Here is a 17,372-nt window from a genome sequence, read left to right as displayed (position 1 = left end):
TAGCCTCAAATGTCAGGAAAAACTTGAAATTTAGTTCAACTGCCGGGGATAAAAAAAAGGTTTCTAGCAAAAATTACTTGAATTACCTGACTGAAATTCAAAATGATTTCAAGTAGATGGAAGAAATTTAAAAATAGCCTGAAATTTCAGGAAAAAATTGAAATTTAGTTCAACTGCCTGGGATAAAAAAAGGTTGCTAGCAAAAATTACTTGAATTGCCGAACTGAAATTAAGAATGATTTCAAGTACCGTAAAACGGGGTTACTTTGCACTGAGCAGGGAAACTTTGCACCGAACTTGTAAAATTATATTTTCTGTAATCCTCCTCATAATTTTGTTCAGATATTTCTACTACCTCTAGAACACATAGACAACATCGCAATACGTCACCAACATGCGCGCGAATATCCTCCTGGTAGCCAGTTGTTTATCAGCAACCGTCCGAATATTAACCAAAAAATTCTATGATTTTCTGGCTTTGCAAAATCATACTGTACAGAAAGTCCCAGAGTACAAAAATTGGTAAGTACGCGTCTAAAGGCTTATACTATAACCGATTGCGATTTGTAGTTGTTCAAATAACGGGTTTAAACAAGGATAGCAATAAAAAAAACATTGTTTACATGTGGAATTGGGTATACTTTGCACCGCACAAGTGGTGAGATGTGGTAAGATGGCATGAGCACAAGAGTTGCCGCTGAATGCTTTAACATTCCAAAAAGAACTATTTTTTACAAATTAAAAGGAACACACGCTAGAAAACCTGGATACCCATCAATATTCTCTTATGAAGAGGAAAGATGTGTCGTATAATGCATTCATTGCCTTAGTGATTCTGGTTTTTCTGTTACTGGAATGGAATTGCGACAAATAATCAAGAGCTATTTAAATCGCAAAGGAAAAAAAATAACTCGTTTCAGGGATAATACTCCAGGTATCGATTGGGTCAAATCATTTTTAACTCGTCATAAGGACCTTACTGCAAGGATAGCCTCGAACATAAAAAGAAGTAGAGCAGCACTCAATGCAAACCAAATGACTGAATACATAGAAAATCTAAAACAAACATTAACTGGTGTAGAGCCGCATGCTATTTTTAATTATGACGAGACAAACTTAACCGATGACCCCGGTCAAAAAAGATATTAACTAAACATGGTGTTAAGTATCCCGAACGAATTTGTAATTCCTCAAAGAGTAGCATTTCTCTTATGATTTGTGGAAATGCAGCTGGTGAGCTTCTACCTCCTTATGTGGTGTACAAATCTAAGTATTTGTGGGACACCTGGACTGAGAATGGTCCCCCTGCTACGCGTTATGCAAATACTGCATCTGGTAGGTTCGAATCACAGACATTTGCAAATTGGTTCAGCACTCTCCTATTGCCCAGGCTTAAAAAAATTCAGGGAAAGCAGGTCGTTTTAGGAGACAATTTATCTTCTCATATTAATGATGAAGTCGATTTATGTCGAAGACACGACATTGATTTTATATGTTTGCCTCCGAAAAGCACCCACGTTACACAACCGCTAGATATCGCATTATTTGCCCCCATGAAAATATCCTGGAGAGACATTTTATCTCAATATAAGAAAACTCATGAAGGGAGTAGATCAAATGTACTTGAGAAACAGCATTTTCCAATGCTTTTACGATCATTAATGGAAAAAATTCAAAAGAATAGTGCTGAGATATTAAAGTCGGGATTTAGTAAATGCGGTATCGTCCCTTGCGATGTAACACCGCTCTTGGAGTGGTTAACAACAACTAAGCAATCTAATATGACAACTGCTAGCGACACAAATAACTCAAGTTCGTCGGATATCGAAAACACTTTCATTCAGTATTTAGAAGATAAAAGACAGGAAGCCACATAGTTTAAGCCACGTAGGAAGAAGAAAACGGTTTCAGCAGGATACAGTATTGCCCATTCTGAAATTAGTTTAACAGATCTAACTGGAGCATCTACATCTACACCTCTTCAAGCTGTTGAACCAGAAATCGTAGATGATTCAGAGGAGGACATTGTTTTGGACGACCACTTTCGACTAGGCAGGGATTCATCAGATGATGAAATAAATGAGATGCAAGAGATGGAAGAAGAAAAAGAATTTAATGAAAAACTCGTCTCAAGTTCTCTTGGAACAAATATTGTCGAAAAAGTGAAAAACTCTGCTTTAGATGATGTTAAAAAAGTTGTTGGTGAGTACGTTTTATTTTCCTATGAAGATCATGTTTATCCTGGAGTGATAACAGCAATAGAAAACGATGGAGCGATGATCAATGCTATGGCCAGATCGATAAAGTTTTGGAAATGGCCAGAAAGACGTCACGAAATATGGTATTCGTGGGACAACGTAATTGGCGCCATTAGCCCTCCTAAGAAAATGTCCAAACGAGGATTGAACATTGTCCCAGAATGCGACAAATTGTAGTGGGATTAGTTTCAAACGTTATATTTTTACTATTATAATGTTATAATAAAGTTTGTTCATTTAAATTGTAGCAATTTTCTTTACTTTTATGCTTGTTTCATAAATATATGTAGGTAGGTAGATTTAAATTCACAAAACTTGGCCCACGAACATTTTTTCGCATTTAATTGATGCAAAGTTTGAAATAATACGGGTTTTCTATGCACCAGCAAGCATTTAGTAGCCAAATATTAATAAAATATTGAGTGGTGCAAAGTATTACTTTTTTGGGGTATACTTTGCACCACTAAAAAAACTAGGTTGTTCTCTTGATTAGGCAATATACGTAACAAATAGCTATAATCAGAATTATATTACAATCTGCTCAATTGGTATTTATAATAAAAAGTTCAGATCTTCTTTCGAGTGACGTTACATCCTAACTAATAAAATAAAACTCAAAAAAATGGTGCAAAGTAACCCCGTTTTACGGTATATCAAAGAAATTTAAGAATAGTCTTAAATTTTAGGGAAAACTTAAAATTTAATGCAACTGCCTGGAATAAGAAAAAGGTTGCCTAGCAAAAATTACTTGAATTGCCTGGCTGAAATTAAAAATGATTTCAAGTACATGGAAAAATTTAACAATAGCCTTAAAATTTAGGAAAATTTTGAAATTGAGTTCAACTACCTAGAACAAGAAAAAGGTTGCTTAGCAAAAATTATTTGTGTTGCCTGAAAGAAATTAAAAATGATTTCAAGTACTTGGAAGAAATATAAAAATAGCCTCAAATTTCAGAGAAAACTTGAAATTCAGTTCAACTACCTGGAATAAGAAAAAGGCTGTTTAGCAAAAGTTACTTGCATAGCCTGATGGAAATTAGATATGATTCCAAGTGCCTGAAAGAAATTTAAAAGTAGCCTTAAATATTAGGAGAAACTAGAAAATCACTTCAAGTGCCTGGAATAAAAAAAGATTGCCTAGCAAAAATTACTTGAACTCCCTGACAGAAATTAAAAATGATTTGAAGTACATGGAAGAAATTGAAAAATAAAATTTTAGGAAAAACTTAAAATTCAGTTCAACTAGCTGGAATAAGAAAAAAATTACTTGTATTGCTTGATGGAAATTAAAAATTACTTTAAATGCCCGGAGGCAATTTAAAAATAGCCTTAAATATCAGGAGAAGCTAGAAAATTAGTTCAACTGCCTGGAATAAGAAAAAATTTGTCTAACAAAAATTACTTGAATTGCCTGACTGAAATTAAAAATGATTTCAAGATTTTCAAGTGCCTGGAAGAAATTTAAAAATATCCTCAAATATCAAAAGAAACTTGAAATTTAGTTCAACTGCCTGGGATAAAAAAAAAGTTTCTAGCACAAATTACTTGAATTGCCTGACTAAAATTAAAAATGATTTCAAGTATTTCATTTTATTTTATTTATTTATTTATTTATAATCCAAAAGTTTCGTTACATAAAAGTACTAAATAAGCACCTAAGTATACTTGATACTTGTGTATGCCTATATATAAATATATTATTAAAGAAATTGTTAATCTTTAGCATGTTGATACTTAAAATAATAATAATAATAATAATAATAATAATAAAAGGACAAGATATAAAGAATTCAATGTAAGGTAGAAAAGAGAAACAATTCAGAAATTAGTTGGTAATCTGCACAGTAATAAAATTACCCTAATAATGGTCTAAAACTATTAAAATTTTCATGAATATAATTCTTGACCTACATTTGAAGACTTTCTGATTTGTTATATTCTTAATATCAGAGGGGATTAAGGGGATTAAATAAGTTATAAAATTTTGCTCCTAAATAATCTATAAAAAGAAGGTTAATTTGCTTATGATTCTGTGGCAAAGTAAGATTGTTATGCATGGTACCTTGGGAATGCGTGATTTGTTTTTTTGAAATATCAGTACTATCTACAAAAGAACATACTTTTTCTATATAAAGATGATTTATATCGCTAATATTATAGTGGTAAAGTAGCTCAGTTGAGTAAAGTTTTTTTTTTATAAATTACTTTAAGAATGTAACTTTGGACAAATTTTAACGGTTGAAGAGTAGACTTGTAAGTACCACCCCATACTATTATGCAATAAGAAAAAAGAGACTCCACTAAAGATTTATACACAAGCAAACACAATTTATTCCCAGGATTTCTCGAAGAACGTAAAATTTTTGTATTAGGTTTCGGAATTTGCCACAAAGATATTAAATATGATAACTGCATTTTAAGTATTGGTTAATTATAATTTTAAGATATTTTGTTTTATTTGTTTCTGTGATTACTTCGTTTCTTGTAGTGTTGACAATGATACTAGTAAAAAGTGCTCTGCTCTTATTACATAAGGAAAGAGCTATATAATTTGTTTTTTTGGTGTTAATCGTGAGTTTCTGGGTACATAACTGATCTCTTACCTTCCCAAAACCCACAGGCAAAGTATTTTTTACAAAGTAAATGGATGAATTTTAAAAATAGCCTTAAATTTTAAGGAAAACTGACACATTCAGTTCAACTGCCTGGAATAGGAAAAAGGTTGCTTGGTTAAAAATTACTTGAATTGCCTGACTGAAAATAAAATTTATTTCAAGTGCCTGGAAGAAATTTAAAAGTAGCCTTAAATACCAGGAAAAACTACAAATTCAACTGTCATACCCTTAAATACCTGAGAAAATTACTTGTTTTGAATAAATAAAGTTTAAATTCCATTTAAGTGCCTGGAAAAAATATAAAATTCCTTAAATGGTAATTAAAGAACCAAATGACTTTCAAGCAAATCATTTTTAATTTTCCTGGTATTCCAGGCAGTTGAACTTTATTCCTGTAGTGTTTCCTTGTGATCATGGTCTTTCCAGCGTATTATTTCATGCATTACAACCGAAAATCGTTACTAAAGTATAACGTTTGGGAAGTTTATATGTAACAATTTACCCTTTTAACAGCTTACCATGTATGTGGCTTAAATTACGGTCGTTTAGGAATAATTTAGAGAGTTGGGGGTCAGGGTAAATTACAGTTCATAAGCCGCACCGAAATAGAGATGTATGTTTGGGCATTTTTAGAGTAAAAAAACCTGGAAAATAAGGCACGATTTAAAGTGCCTTGAAAAATTTTAAAATGACTTACTAAGAAAATAAATTAGCGCGAGATTATTATAATGTGCATAACTGAAATTTCCGGAACTGGCTGGCATTCCAGCTAATCCAGTCAAGGACGTCTACTAATATAGAAGCGCACGTTTCCAGATTATTGAAAACCTATCGGAAAAAATGTTGTATATACTTACCGACATCCTTTTCGCGTCAAGTTTCTAGGATATTTATCGGGTTTAGGTCATAACCATTAAATTTATGTAGTTTTTGGCAATCGACCGATGGTATGGATGGCAAATGCCGATCGGATAAATCAGCGCTTTGCAACGCAGAAATCTTAATTTTATTTGTTTGTTTTGTTATAAAAAAAATATGGGAAAATTATTCCAACGTTATGCTAAGTTTAAATATTCCATATTTAGATTCTCGTTTGTTCCAGATTACCGCTCCTCGGTTTCCGGTGGTGCTGAAAATAGGACACGCCCATAGCGGTTTGGGAAAAGTTAAAGTGGATAACATCAACGATTTTCAGGTAAGAAATCACATTTTAATGTTAAAAGTTCTTTTAATGAGACGAGAGTAAACCAGAAGATACAAAGTTAAAGATTTCCCTCTACCTTATGTTAAGAACTCAGGTTCTTCGTTAGTTTGGATAATAATAGTTAATGGAAAAACATAAAAAGTAACGTTTATACTTCTCGGAAAACGGCTTTAAAAAACACTTAAATGATTATAAAACTTTTAGTGCTCCCCGCCCGGAATAAAAAATACCTTTATATGCACTAAAAACGGTTCCAATTAGCAAATTGAAAAATTGCTACTAAGAAATCCGAAATTTGTTTTTTTCTTAAAGAAATGGAAGTCCTGGAATACGAAACAACGTCCCATATCTAAAAAGAAATTACTAACATTATAACAGAGTTTAAATGCCTGGCAACAGTTGAGAAATTTATAAAACTACGATAAAAGTGCTTGAAAAAATGTGTAAAATTGCTCAAATTACCAGAAAAGGCTTTAGGGAATTGATTGAACTATCTGGAGGGCACTTTTTTTCTTGAAATAATCACCTGGATACCCGGGAGTAAGATACAACTGTTAGTGTTAAACTGTCTGGAATAAGAACTAACTTTATATCTACTAAAAATAGTTTGAAGTGCTTGGAAAAGTGGAAAATCGGCACTTGGTACCAAGAAATATATTCAACTATCTGGAATAAAAAATAATGTGACATAACCTAAAAAAATTGTAAGATTACTGAAACCATGGATCCAAGTGTCTGGAAAAAATGTAATTGCGTTTAATTGCCTGGAAGAATTTAAAATTTGCTTATTTATTAAAGAAATGGAAATATGAACATCGCATAAATTTAAAAAGTTTTACCTGCTTACAGTGACCACAAATCTTGCCAAGAAGGAGTCTCTCTATCAGACTTGCTCTTGGTTTAATGACATTTTCGGCCTACCGTTAATTGCATTTAGAAAGCTGACTGTAGGTAGTGTTGGTTCTATCAACATGCAATAATTTCTGTAATACAGCGTGGATGTGATAATACTATTGGTGATTTTTTGTTTGTATTGGGGACTTGCTGGAGAGATTATATTCAATAATTTAGTTATAAAATAATAAGTGTGTTAATATAGTACTAATACATTTTTGTATTTTGAAATATAATTCTTCTTTAAAGTAATGATTCTCCTGTAATTAAATAAAATAATTCTTCTCAAGAAAAACATTTATTACTATAAGAATATTCATGAAAAAATCGTGGTACTAAGATATAATGTGTAACCCTTTAACTTCGTCGATACCTGGCAAAAAAATACCGTTTTCACGCTTTTCCTTTAACCTTTTTTTTTCTTAACACAATCACCCGTAAAAATGCTATTTTTAAAATTTACGTAGGACATGGCGAGCGTAGTAGCTGTCGCAAACACCTACTGCACCGTCGAGCCGTACATCGATTCGAAATACGACATCCACGTCCAGAAAATCGGGTTTAATTACAAGGCGTTCATGCGGAAATCCATTTCAGGTACAAATATATGAATCATAGGCAGGGAATATGACAAAAAGGTTCTTTTGTAGGATGTTGGAAGACGAACACAGGATCCGCCATGTTGGAGCAAATCTCGATGCCGGAACGATATAGAACTTGGGTGGACGAAGTTTCGGATTTGTTTGGTGGTTTGGATATTTGTGCCCTCGAGATTGTCGTTTCTAAGGATGGGAAAGAGTATATAATTGAGGTAAAAGCACCTTTTTATTCAGAAAGTGAGGTTAAGATTTCACTTTTTCTTTACATCGTCCTTTTATTTTTATTTTCTTTCTCTCCTTTTTTCTTTGTCTCTTTTTCTTCTTCTTTCCATGTAACTTTTTTACATTTAAAAATTGCAAAAAGGTGCGTTTACACGAAGCATATTAATTCGATTTCCATATAAACGTAGTAAGATTTGAGTGAAATTAAAACGTACATTGGACCAGCTATGCACCCTTAAAAATATATAATTTACTAAATCTACTATTTTTAACTAAAAATCATCTTCTTCTTTCTCCTTTTCTCGTTCTTCTTAAAACTTAAGTCTAATTTTTTTAATGGCTTGTAAGTTAACACTTCACGTATACAATTCTGTAATGTAATAATGAAAGTTTCAACTTAACTTTCAAAATGGCCGATCGGTGCCATCTTTGTTCTTTTGGTTCTCAGTAATGACTCAGTAAGTCTGAGTGGCGTTCACTCGCCATTTCGGAAAGTCGCAAATGTCATAATAAACTGTCAAAAAATAGTTAACTTAAAAGGCACTCTAAATTTGGACATCGATATGAAACAACCATCTTTTGACCAACTAATGATAGTTACGACTTTCCAAATGGCGGATGGGCGCCATCTTGGAAAAAAAAAAAATTAACCCGTTGAATGTTGGAGCTTTGAACAAAAATATCAAATTTGGACATCAATATGACTTGACATTACAATATTAAAATATTACAATAATAATTTCTCTTCAATTGAGTTATGTAATATTTACAATATGGAGTCACTTGAGAGACGTAGATCCAATTTTACTATAGTGGATCTTTTTAAATTGCAAAATGGCCTTATGATGATGCTCTATTGTTATGTACTTTAGTTTATCTTAATGAGCCAGCATACCATACCAGAAATGCTCTTAGTTTTTATGTCCCATATGTCGCCAATAACAATAGATATAAAAATTTTCCTCTTTTCAGTATCTGTAAGCTCTATAATCAAATACACGAAAGAATACGCTTATTTCATATTATTTTACCCCAACTAAAAAGAATTTTAAGAGCATTGTAATTAGCATTGTAAGACCTTTTGAAGGTCTGTAGTGGGGATTTCAATCCCGAAAAATTTTCTGGATTGAGAGACTAAATTCCAGGACTAATACCGAAATATTTTAATGAAATAAAATATAGTTTTTTAATTTATCACTTGTATTGTCTTCAAATTTGGATCTAATTTTAGAATAAATTAACCCTGCTGAAGAAAAATATCTTTTAATGACACAATGCTTGTGAGAGAGTGTTTAAGTAGTCAGAGGCTAATTGAAGATTTATGTCAAAACCATTCAACATCATTCAACAAGTCTATTTCTTAAGAAATAATATCAGAAAGTTTCTATATTGACGCTGGCTTCTTTAAACGCTCTGACTCGACTTGTTTTAAAGCACTTTGAAGTTTTTCCTTAAAAGATTGATTGAAAAAGATCCAGACGGATTTGTTGACTTATATGTCATGACTTTGTATATCTGCAATTTTTGCATTATCATCGTTATCATTATCATTTTCGAAATCATTTCCATTCCCTCATTTAGACTTTAATCGTGATATAAGTTTTTCTATTTCTTGCAATTGAATCCTTTTTCTACTGGTTTTCTATGCAATAGCAATTTTTTAGTTCGTTTATCAGATCTTCTAAATATCTATTTATCCCTGGAAAAATTATTTTGCGTTCGTGTATGAGTATTGTAAAAAAGTCTATTAAAGCTTTTTTTTCATTTCTTCCATCATGATTTGCATTGCGATATCAGTCTCTTTAGGTTTCGTTCAGGTTCAGGTTTCGTTGACATAAAGCTTCTTCAGTCAACTTTATTGGTTTTAATATAGAGGTCACTCTTTGATTACATTAACTACTTTAGCATAATGTAATCGAAGTACTTTACTACACATACTTTCAGTATCAGGGAAAGGCATTTCTAAAAAATTAATCTTTAAAGGCATTTTCAAATGCATGTAAGGTTGCAGCTTTATAAAAAGGTATCAAATTAAATTGACTCTCAGGATTTTCGAGATTAAAATAATTTTACTAATTCCTTTTTTTCCCGTAATTCAAATCCCATGATTTTCAAACACTTTTCCACTTTTGTCCGGGTTTCTCAAGATTTTCAGGGTTTTAATCCCTAGTCAGTCTTTTGTACATCGAATTTGGGAAAAAAAAATTAAGTTTTTTTTTTACTAAAATGCCCACCGTCCTGTAACTTAATTCCACTTCATAATAGATTCCTTATTAACAACATATTCCATAATGGTATACATAACGACTCCTATAGGTGAACGACAGTGCTCTAACCCTCCTGGGCGACTCCCAAGAGGAAGACAGACGTCACATCGCAGATTTAGTAACGGCGAGGATGCAGGCGATTTGTAGACCTCGCACGCCCCCTGGTGAGGAGCCGGTACCTCCTCCGGTAGGCCCTAGGAGCATCTTGAGCAGCATCAGTAGCCTCACTCAATCGGAAACACCACCGCCGTCGACCGCTGAGCATCCCTCTTTGGGTAGTGTGGGCAGGCGAGATAGCCAAGGTATTCAATTTTTTTATTTAGAGCTTATAAGTGAGGAAACTGGAAAAGTTTAAAATGTTACAGGAGCCTAAGTTGGTTCAATTGTCTATAACTCCTCACTAAAACAACTCGATCATACTTTCTAATGTGATATGTGAGACCCGGTCCATCCACTTTTTTCTCTAAGCATTGTGCATAAGTAGATCTTTTTGTCCTAAAAGGCTATTGTTCACCTCATTGGACTCTATTTTAACTTAACCTCATTTTTCTTAATTCAGTCTCCCAGTCGAGTACGGTCAGCAGCGCCCCCAGCGTCCAGGGTCGACTTCCAGACCCCCCACCACGTCCAGGCTTCCAAAGGCAGGGCAGCCAACAGACTTCCGTCGGCGAGGACACTGAGGACACCATGAAGAATCTTAGAAAAACGTTCGCTGGTATCTTTGGCGATATGTAAATTGGGTTTTTATTTAGAGTGGGTTTTTGTTAGTTTTTGGTTCTTTTATCTTTCTCTGTGGACCCCAAACAGCTTCAGTAAAGTGAGAACGAAAATTTTTTTTTGGGTTTCACGGTTTATTAGATCAACGAATGAATATGCTTTTTTGCATCGGTTTTTATTCTTAAACTTTGTTCAAACGCTGCTTTTGCTCGAGAACCAACTCGAGAGTCGGAAATCCTACAACTCCGTGGAAATATTAAAGAGTGGTGATGCCATAGATTAAGAGGAGCAGTACAGGGAATTTTTACATTTAAGGAAAGATTTCTCCCATGAATATGACGTCATGAATCCAAATAGGAAAATATATTGCATGCTTAATTGGGACGATCAGTCTCGTTAATTACGGGGAATTATTTTATAAAAAAGGTAATTTTTGAAAGGGTTGGCATGACTAACACACTGACAGCTGTCATTTTTAATGACAATTGTCAACATGTGAATTATCACCGTTTAGGACGTAAATAATGTATACACAAATGAATGTTACGTATTTTATTAGTACGAGCACCACCCTTATTATTCATAAAATGATATTAAAACCAAATTTTAGGAAAGAAAGGTTAGTAACACTGTCTCCCAAACAAAAGGGAAATAACAGAGTTGACAGCTGTCAAACTACATTCACGGTTGCACCCGTAATAAGTAATATAGTCCGGTTCTTACAACTCATTTATTAATTAAGGGAAATATTTAGTAACACTCTATCCCTTTACTTGACGATAAAATTTACAACAATCCTACAAACCTCCCATAACCAAGACAAAAATGGCAGTATTGACCAGTGACACCTGTCATATGTGAATTATCCCTGTTTGCGCCGTAATTTTGTAGTAATTAATCTTAATATGAATGTAAATAACGTGTTTCATCAGAAAAAACTGTGTTTTTAATTAAAGGGTATCATTCTAAGAAAAATGCAATTTTGAATGGTAACACTATATCCCGACGACTTTACAACAACCCTACAAACTCAAGTGAATTATTTACTTATGGTTAGGTTCTTAAACCTTATTAATTAGTTAAGGAAAGTTGGTGAAAAACGAAATTGTGGCAAGGAAAACTTGTCAACACTGCATCTATCTACTTGGCCACAAAATTTGCAATAATCTTACAAACCTCCTATAACAAAGACAAAAATTACAGTATTGACCAGTGACAGTTGTCATATATCCACATGTAATTGATCATTGTTTGGATAGCAATTAATCCAAATACGAATGGCTATTACGTGTTTTATAAGGAAGAGCAGTAACTTAAAACTCTTTTATTAATTAAAGGGAATCATTCTGTAAAAAATTAAATTTTGGTTGGTATGTATCCCCACGAAAATGACAAGTGACAGCTGCCATTTGTCAAAAGATACTCATGCATGGTCCAGTTCTTAAGCCTCAATAATTAATTAAGGAAACTTAATGCAAAATGAAATTGCTGAAAGGGAAACTTGGTAACACTGCGTCCCTTTACTTGACCATAAAATTGACGACAATTCTACAAACTTGCCATAATCGAGACAAACAATGACAGTATTGACCAGTGACAGCTGTCATACATCAAGATGTAAATTATCCCCGTTTGGGTCGTAATTTTAAAGTAATTAATCCAAATACAAATGGATATTACGTGTTTTATTAGGAAAAGTAGTGTCTTAGAAATGATTTATTATTTAAAGGGAATTATTCCATGATAATAAAAACTCCATAAAAATGGAAATTTGGGAAAGAAAGGTTGGTAACGCTGTATCCCCACGACTTTACGATAACCCTTCAAATTCAAGTGATGTTCACAAGATATTCACTGATGGTACAGCTCCTAAAACTTATTAAATACTTAAGAAAACTTTATGAAAACCGAAATTGTGGAAAGGAAAAGTTGGTAACACTGCACCCCTATTTTTTTACCAGAAAATTTGCAACAATTCTACAAACCTCCCATAACCAAGATAAACATGACAGGATTGACCAGTGACAGTTGACAAAATATTAATTATACCTATTTGTGTCGTAATGAAATCAAATACAAATGATTATTAGGAAGAGTACTTCAATTTTTTTAATAATTAAAGGGATTTCTATGAAAATGAAATTTTGATTCCCACGACTTTACAACAATCCTAGAAACTCAAGTGACAAGCGACAGCTGTCATTTGTCAAAAGACATTCACGTAACAATCCTACAAACCTTCCATAGCCAAAGTAAAAAAATTATACGATTGACAAATGGCAGCTGTCATTGTTAAGAGTGATTACTCATTTGAAAGAGTGATTACTTATTAAAAAAGGCGTCACGCCATATCGATAACGTAGATCACGTATGCCAAAGAAGATTTTGAACAAAGGAATATTTGAATTTTCGTTGTTTAGGTCCTAGTTTCCTTCAGTACAATTTAATTTTAGAAAAATAGGGTGTATTTTGTTGTTGCTTCGATATTAATGTTGTGTGTTAAGTATTTGCTAAGCAATACAAAAAATAACCTGATGTTACTCACTGCCTAGGGCAAAGGTACTGTAAAGAATTATTTTTAAAAAAATATTTTTTTTGTTAAATAATTTTCTAACAGTACTTATGTGTTACGTTTTAAAAATAGTCTCATGTGTAAAGCTGCTCTCTGTTAACATTGAAATAAATAATCTAAGTAGACGATTAATATACGAAAGACAATATAATAATTAAAGGTTATGCACTTCTTTATGTGGTAGAATAGACGAGAATTAATAACGCTTATTCACTTTATAGGTTAAAAGATGTTTAGCTTTGCAACGAATCGTATAAATAAATATAGAGAATGGAGCACATATAAACCAGATTTTATTTTTTATTTTAACTGAATTACGATTTTTTTGGAACAATATCCTAACCTATATAATTCCGCTTTAAATATACATAATCCATTTAGAACTCATTAAGTATACAAAGGTTATAAGGGTCGATACCTTTCACGGAAATATAAAAGGTTTTTTCAAGTTCAATTTGGCCCTATATCCGTTTATACAGTATATATTAGCACCATGGCTGTTTGTACTGTATATAATTATATAAACTGTTAAATACTCGTTGTTATATACCTACTTATTTCATTGTCAATAAATATATATCATTCATAGTCACAACATTAAAGCTAGGTATTATTATTATTATTATTAGATTTTACATGATGTAGTTTGTAACATGATAATGGTATTATAATAATTAGATTCATTCTGCTTTGTCTCTGTTGTTTTGTTAAAATGTGCAGTAAATGTTTTAATTTGGCCTAAAAGCTGCCATGTACTAAATTTTTGTTATGCACAAATTTTTAATTAATGATTTTATCGAACGGAGACAAAGTGAGTTATAAGGTTGTGTAGTTGTTCCGCTTAATAAAATGTTATGTTTAATATATGAGCATATTGTATAGTGTTACATTGATGGAATAAACATTGAGAGTATTATTGTTTGTTTAATTTTGTAGGTATGTCACTTTTTGCCTTATTTCTGCAGCATAAATTAAACTTTTTTATGGCCTTAACTATACAGGGTGTTTGGCGGAGAGTTAGCAAAACTTGGTGGGCATATAGATAGGCTCAGATAGAAGATATTTTCTTAATAAACTTGTGTTCTAAAAGCCTCGGGTTTTTTAATATCATTGATTTTGTGTTATTTTCAGGATGTCAGAGATTCCTGAAATTCCTCAGAGATTTTCAATTATGCCTTTTGACATCTTTTTAAATTTTTTCAGCATATTTTTCACGTTTTTTTTACATTTGTATTTAGTCTGTAATGTATCCTGAATCTAAAAAAATCAATATCAAGTACAAATAATACCGAAATAATTCGTTTTGATCTCAAAAAGTTAATACAAGTAGCAAAAAAAGTTATGAAAGGTAACTTTAACTTGACGCAAAAAAAAAACTAAAATCTATCGAGATGTTTAGGTAGTTTTAAAATCATCTCCAGTTAATACTCTTTTCAATGATATACGATGTGTAACACAAAGCCGACTAACATGCCACAATTCATGACTTTTAAGGACAATAAAGTAAAAAAAAATATTTTTTTAATTTTATGTATTTATTTCAAAATTACAAATTTTAATAAAACTGCGCTCCCTTGGCTCTTATACATGTCCTACATCGCTGTCGCATTTCTACTGTCGTAAGGCGAAATCGCATCTCTTTTCTGATAGTTTGAAAAGCGGCATCGATTCTTTGAAGGGTCAAATGAGGAGATCGTGGAACATGCTATGGGATTGTTGTTGTGATAACAACAATATGTGCTACATATTGTTGTTGTCATTTGACATTTGTCATTTGTCGTGGTGTAACTTTTTAGCTTTCTTACATACCCAAGTCGTTAATTTAGTATTGTAACATTTCTGTAGTTGTTATTGTTATTGTTAATACTATTGGTATTGTTGCTGTTAATTGAGTTTTTATATTGTTTTTGTGACTTTCCTTATTTTCGTATCATTATCGCCACAATGGCTGCATACACTACCGAAGAATACGCCGATATTGTCTTTGCTTATGGAAGAGCCAATGGTAATACGCGAGAAGCACAAATAATTTATGAGGAGCAATACCCCAATAGGCGTGTGCCCTACCACAACACTTTTGCTAACACTTTTCGTCGATTAAGGGAAACAGGCAATCTAAATTTTCAAGAACCGAGGATCAATCGGAGGCAGTATGATGTCGCTGTAGATGAAAACGTAATTCGCGCATTCGATGAGGATCCCACCACTAGTACAAGGAAAGTAGCTACAGATCTGAACATTTCTACATGGAAAGCATGGTCAATTGTCAAGGCAGAAGGAAGGCATCCTTTCCATTACACCCCAGTGCAAGGTAATTTCATACTACATCAACAACTTAATTCTACAATTTTTACTGGCATCGTGATACTCTATTCTAGGTCTTCTACAAGCCGACTATGAGCGACGGGTACAATTTTGCCGCTTTTTGCTTCACGCAGACGTTGAAAATGGACACTTTTTAAAAAGCGGCTTATGGACAGATGAGTCAACATTTACACGTGCGGGGATATTTAACCAACATTATTTACGTTATTGGGAAAACAAAAACGTAAATCCGCATTTGACCAGAGCCAAGTCTTTCCAAACAAGATTCAGTGTTAATGTTTGGGCAGGTGTAATTGGGAGACACCTCATCGGTCCACACTACTTGCCGAGAAACCTCAACAGGGACGATTACTTACATTTTTTTACAAAATGATCTCCCACAATTATTGGCTGATATACCCATATTTAATGAAGACGGGGCCAATCGTCTTCCAGAATGACGGGTGTCCTGCACACTATCGGGTCGCCGTTAGAGAATTTTTGGACAATACTTTTCCCAATTCGTGGATCAGAAGAGCAGGTCCCATCGCATGGCCTCCACGGTCCCCTGAAATTAACCCCTCTCGATTTTTACGTATGGGGACGTGCGAAAGAACTCGTGTACGAGGTGGAAATTGACAATCTAGACCACTTAATTCAAAGAATCAATGCCGCTTTTCTAACCGTCAGAGAAGAGATGCGACTTCGCCTTATGACAGTAGAAATGCGACGGCGATGTAGGGCATGTATAAGAGCCAGGGGAGCGCAGTTTCAACAAAATTTGTAATTTTGAAATAAATACATAAAATTTAAAAAATATTTTTTTTTTTACTTTATTTGCCTTTAAAGTCATGAATTGTGGCAAGTTAGTCGGTTTGTGTTACACATCGTATATCATTGAAAAGAGTATTAACTGGAGATGTTTTTAAAACTACCTGAACATCTTGATAGATTTTAGTTTTTTTTTTGCGTCAAGTTAAAGTTACCTTTCATAACTTTTTTTGCTACTTGTATTAACTTTTTATATTATAGCTCAAAACAAATTATTTCGGTATTATTTGTACTTGATATTGATTTTTTTAGATTCAGGATACATTACAGACTAAATACAAATGTAAAAAAAAACGTGAAAAATATGCTGAACAAATTTTAAAAGATGTCGAAAGGCATAATTTTTTGAAAATCCTGAAAATAACACAAAATCAATGATATAAAAAAACCCGAGACTTTTAGAACGCAAGTTTATTAAGAAAATATCCTCTATCTGAGCCTATCTATATGCCCACCAAGTTTGGCTAACCCTCCGCCAAACACCCTGTATAGTAAGTGGAGAGATATTTTTTTCTAAATAATTAATTTTAATATCACTAGAAGTTTTATCCAATATTCTTCTTATTAATGCTGTATGTGTGTCGCCTAATATATGTAGCAACAGTTTTAAGATGATTGTCACATATTTTAAAAAAATTATTTCTTTGATGTCTCATTTTAATTATACTGCTTATGTTGAATCAGTCATTACTGATGTGAAAAAGCCATTGAACTGTTCTCTTCAAATTGATTGATAATTATTTTGATATTTTTAAGGCCTTAAGTATATAGCAACTGTCTTAGAGGGTTATTGGTGCTTCATACTTTAAACCAGTTTAAATAATTTTTTATAGATATTATTTGGGTGCCAATATAAGCACTTAAGTCTCTTCTTTTCTCTTTTCGAGGT

At 32.8% G+C, this 17,372-nt stretch overlaps 2 protein-coding genes across 2 annotated transcripts in view; both read left to right on the top strand.

The window, feature by feature from the left end:
* LOC126742483 (synapsin) overlaps positions 1-14,197 on the top strand; it is a 72,658-nt gene extending 58,461 nt beyond the window's left edge. Inside the window, exons 6-10 of the mRNA XM_050449124.1 lie at positions 5,976-6,068; positions 7,439-7,568; positions 7,622-7,782; positions 10,109-10,361; positions 10,619-14,197. Of these exons, the coding sequence (XP_050305081.1) occupies positions 5,976-6,068; positions 7,439-7,568; positions 7,622-7,782; positions 10,109-10,361; positions 10,619-10,794 (813 nt within the window). The 3' untranslated portion in view covers positions 10,795-14,197. The remainder of the gene's footprint in view (positions 1-5,975; positions 6,069-7,438; positions 7,569-7,621; positions 7,783-10,108; positions 10,362-10,618) is intronic.
* Positions 14,198-15,231: 1,034 nt separating this feature from the next.
* LOC126742482 (uncharacterized) lies at positions 15,232-16,046 on the top strand. Its single transcript, XM_050449123.1, has 2 exons — positions 15,232-15,659; positions 15,727-16,046. Exons 1-2 carry the CDS (start codon positions 15,293-15,295, stop codon positions 16,044-16,046), a joined length of 687 nt encoding a protein of 228 aa, XP_050305080.1. The 5' UTR covers positions 15,232-15,292.
* The last annotated feature ends 1,326 nt before the right edge of the window (positions 16,047-17,372 follow it).

Source organism: Anthonomus grandis, chromosome 11, assembly GCF_022605725.1.
Source record: "Anthonomus grandis grandis chromosome 11, icAntGran1.3, whole genome shotgun sequence".
NCBI classification, from domain to species: Eukaryota; Metazoa; Arthropoda; class Insecta; order Coleoptera; family Curculionidae; genus Anthonomus; species Anthonomus grandis.
This window is presented reverse-complemented; position numbering and strand designations above follow the sequence as displayed.

What these genes read in the sequence shown, in the direction of transcription:
- LOC126742482 (XM_050449123.1), top strand. Translation starts at nt 15,293, where the DNA reads ATGGCTGCATACACTACCGAAGAATACGCCGATATTGTCTTTGCTTAT. An exon ending in CCATTACACCCCAGTGCAAG is followed by an intron (nt 15,660 to 15,726) that starts GTAATTTCATAC and finishes ACTCTATTCTAG; the next exon opens with GTCTTCTACAAGCCGACTAT.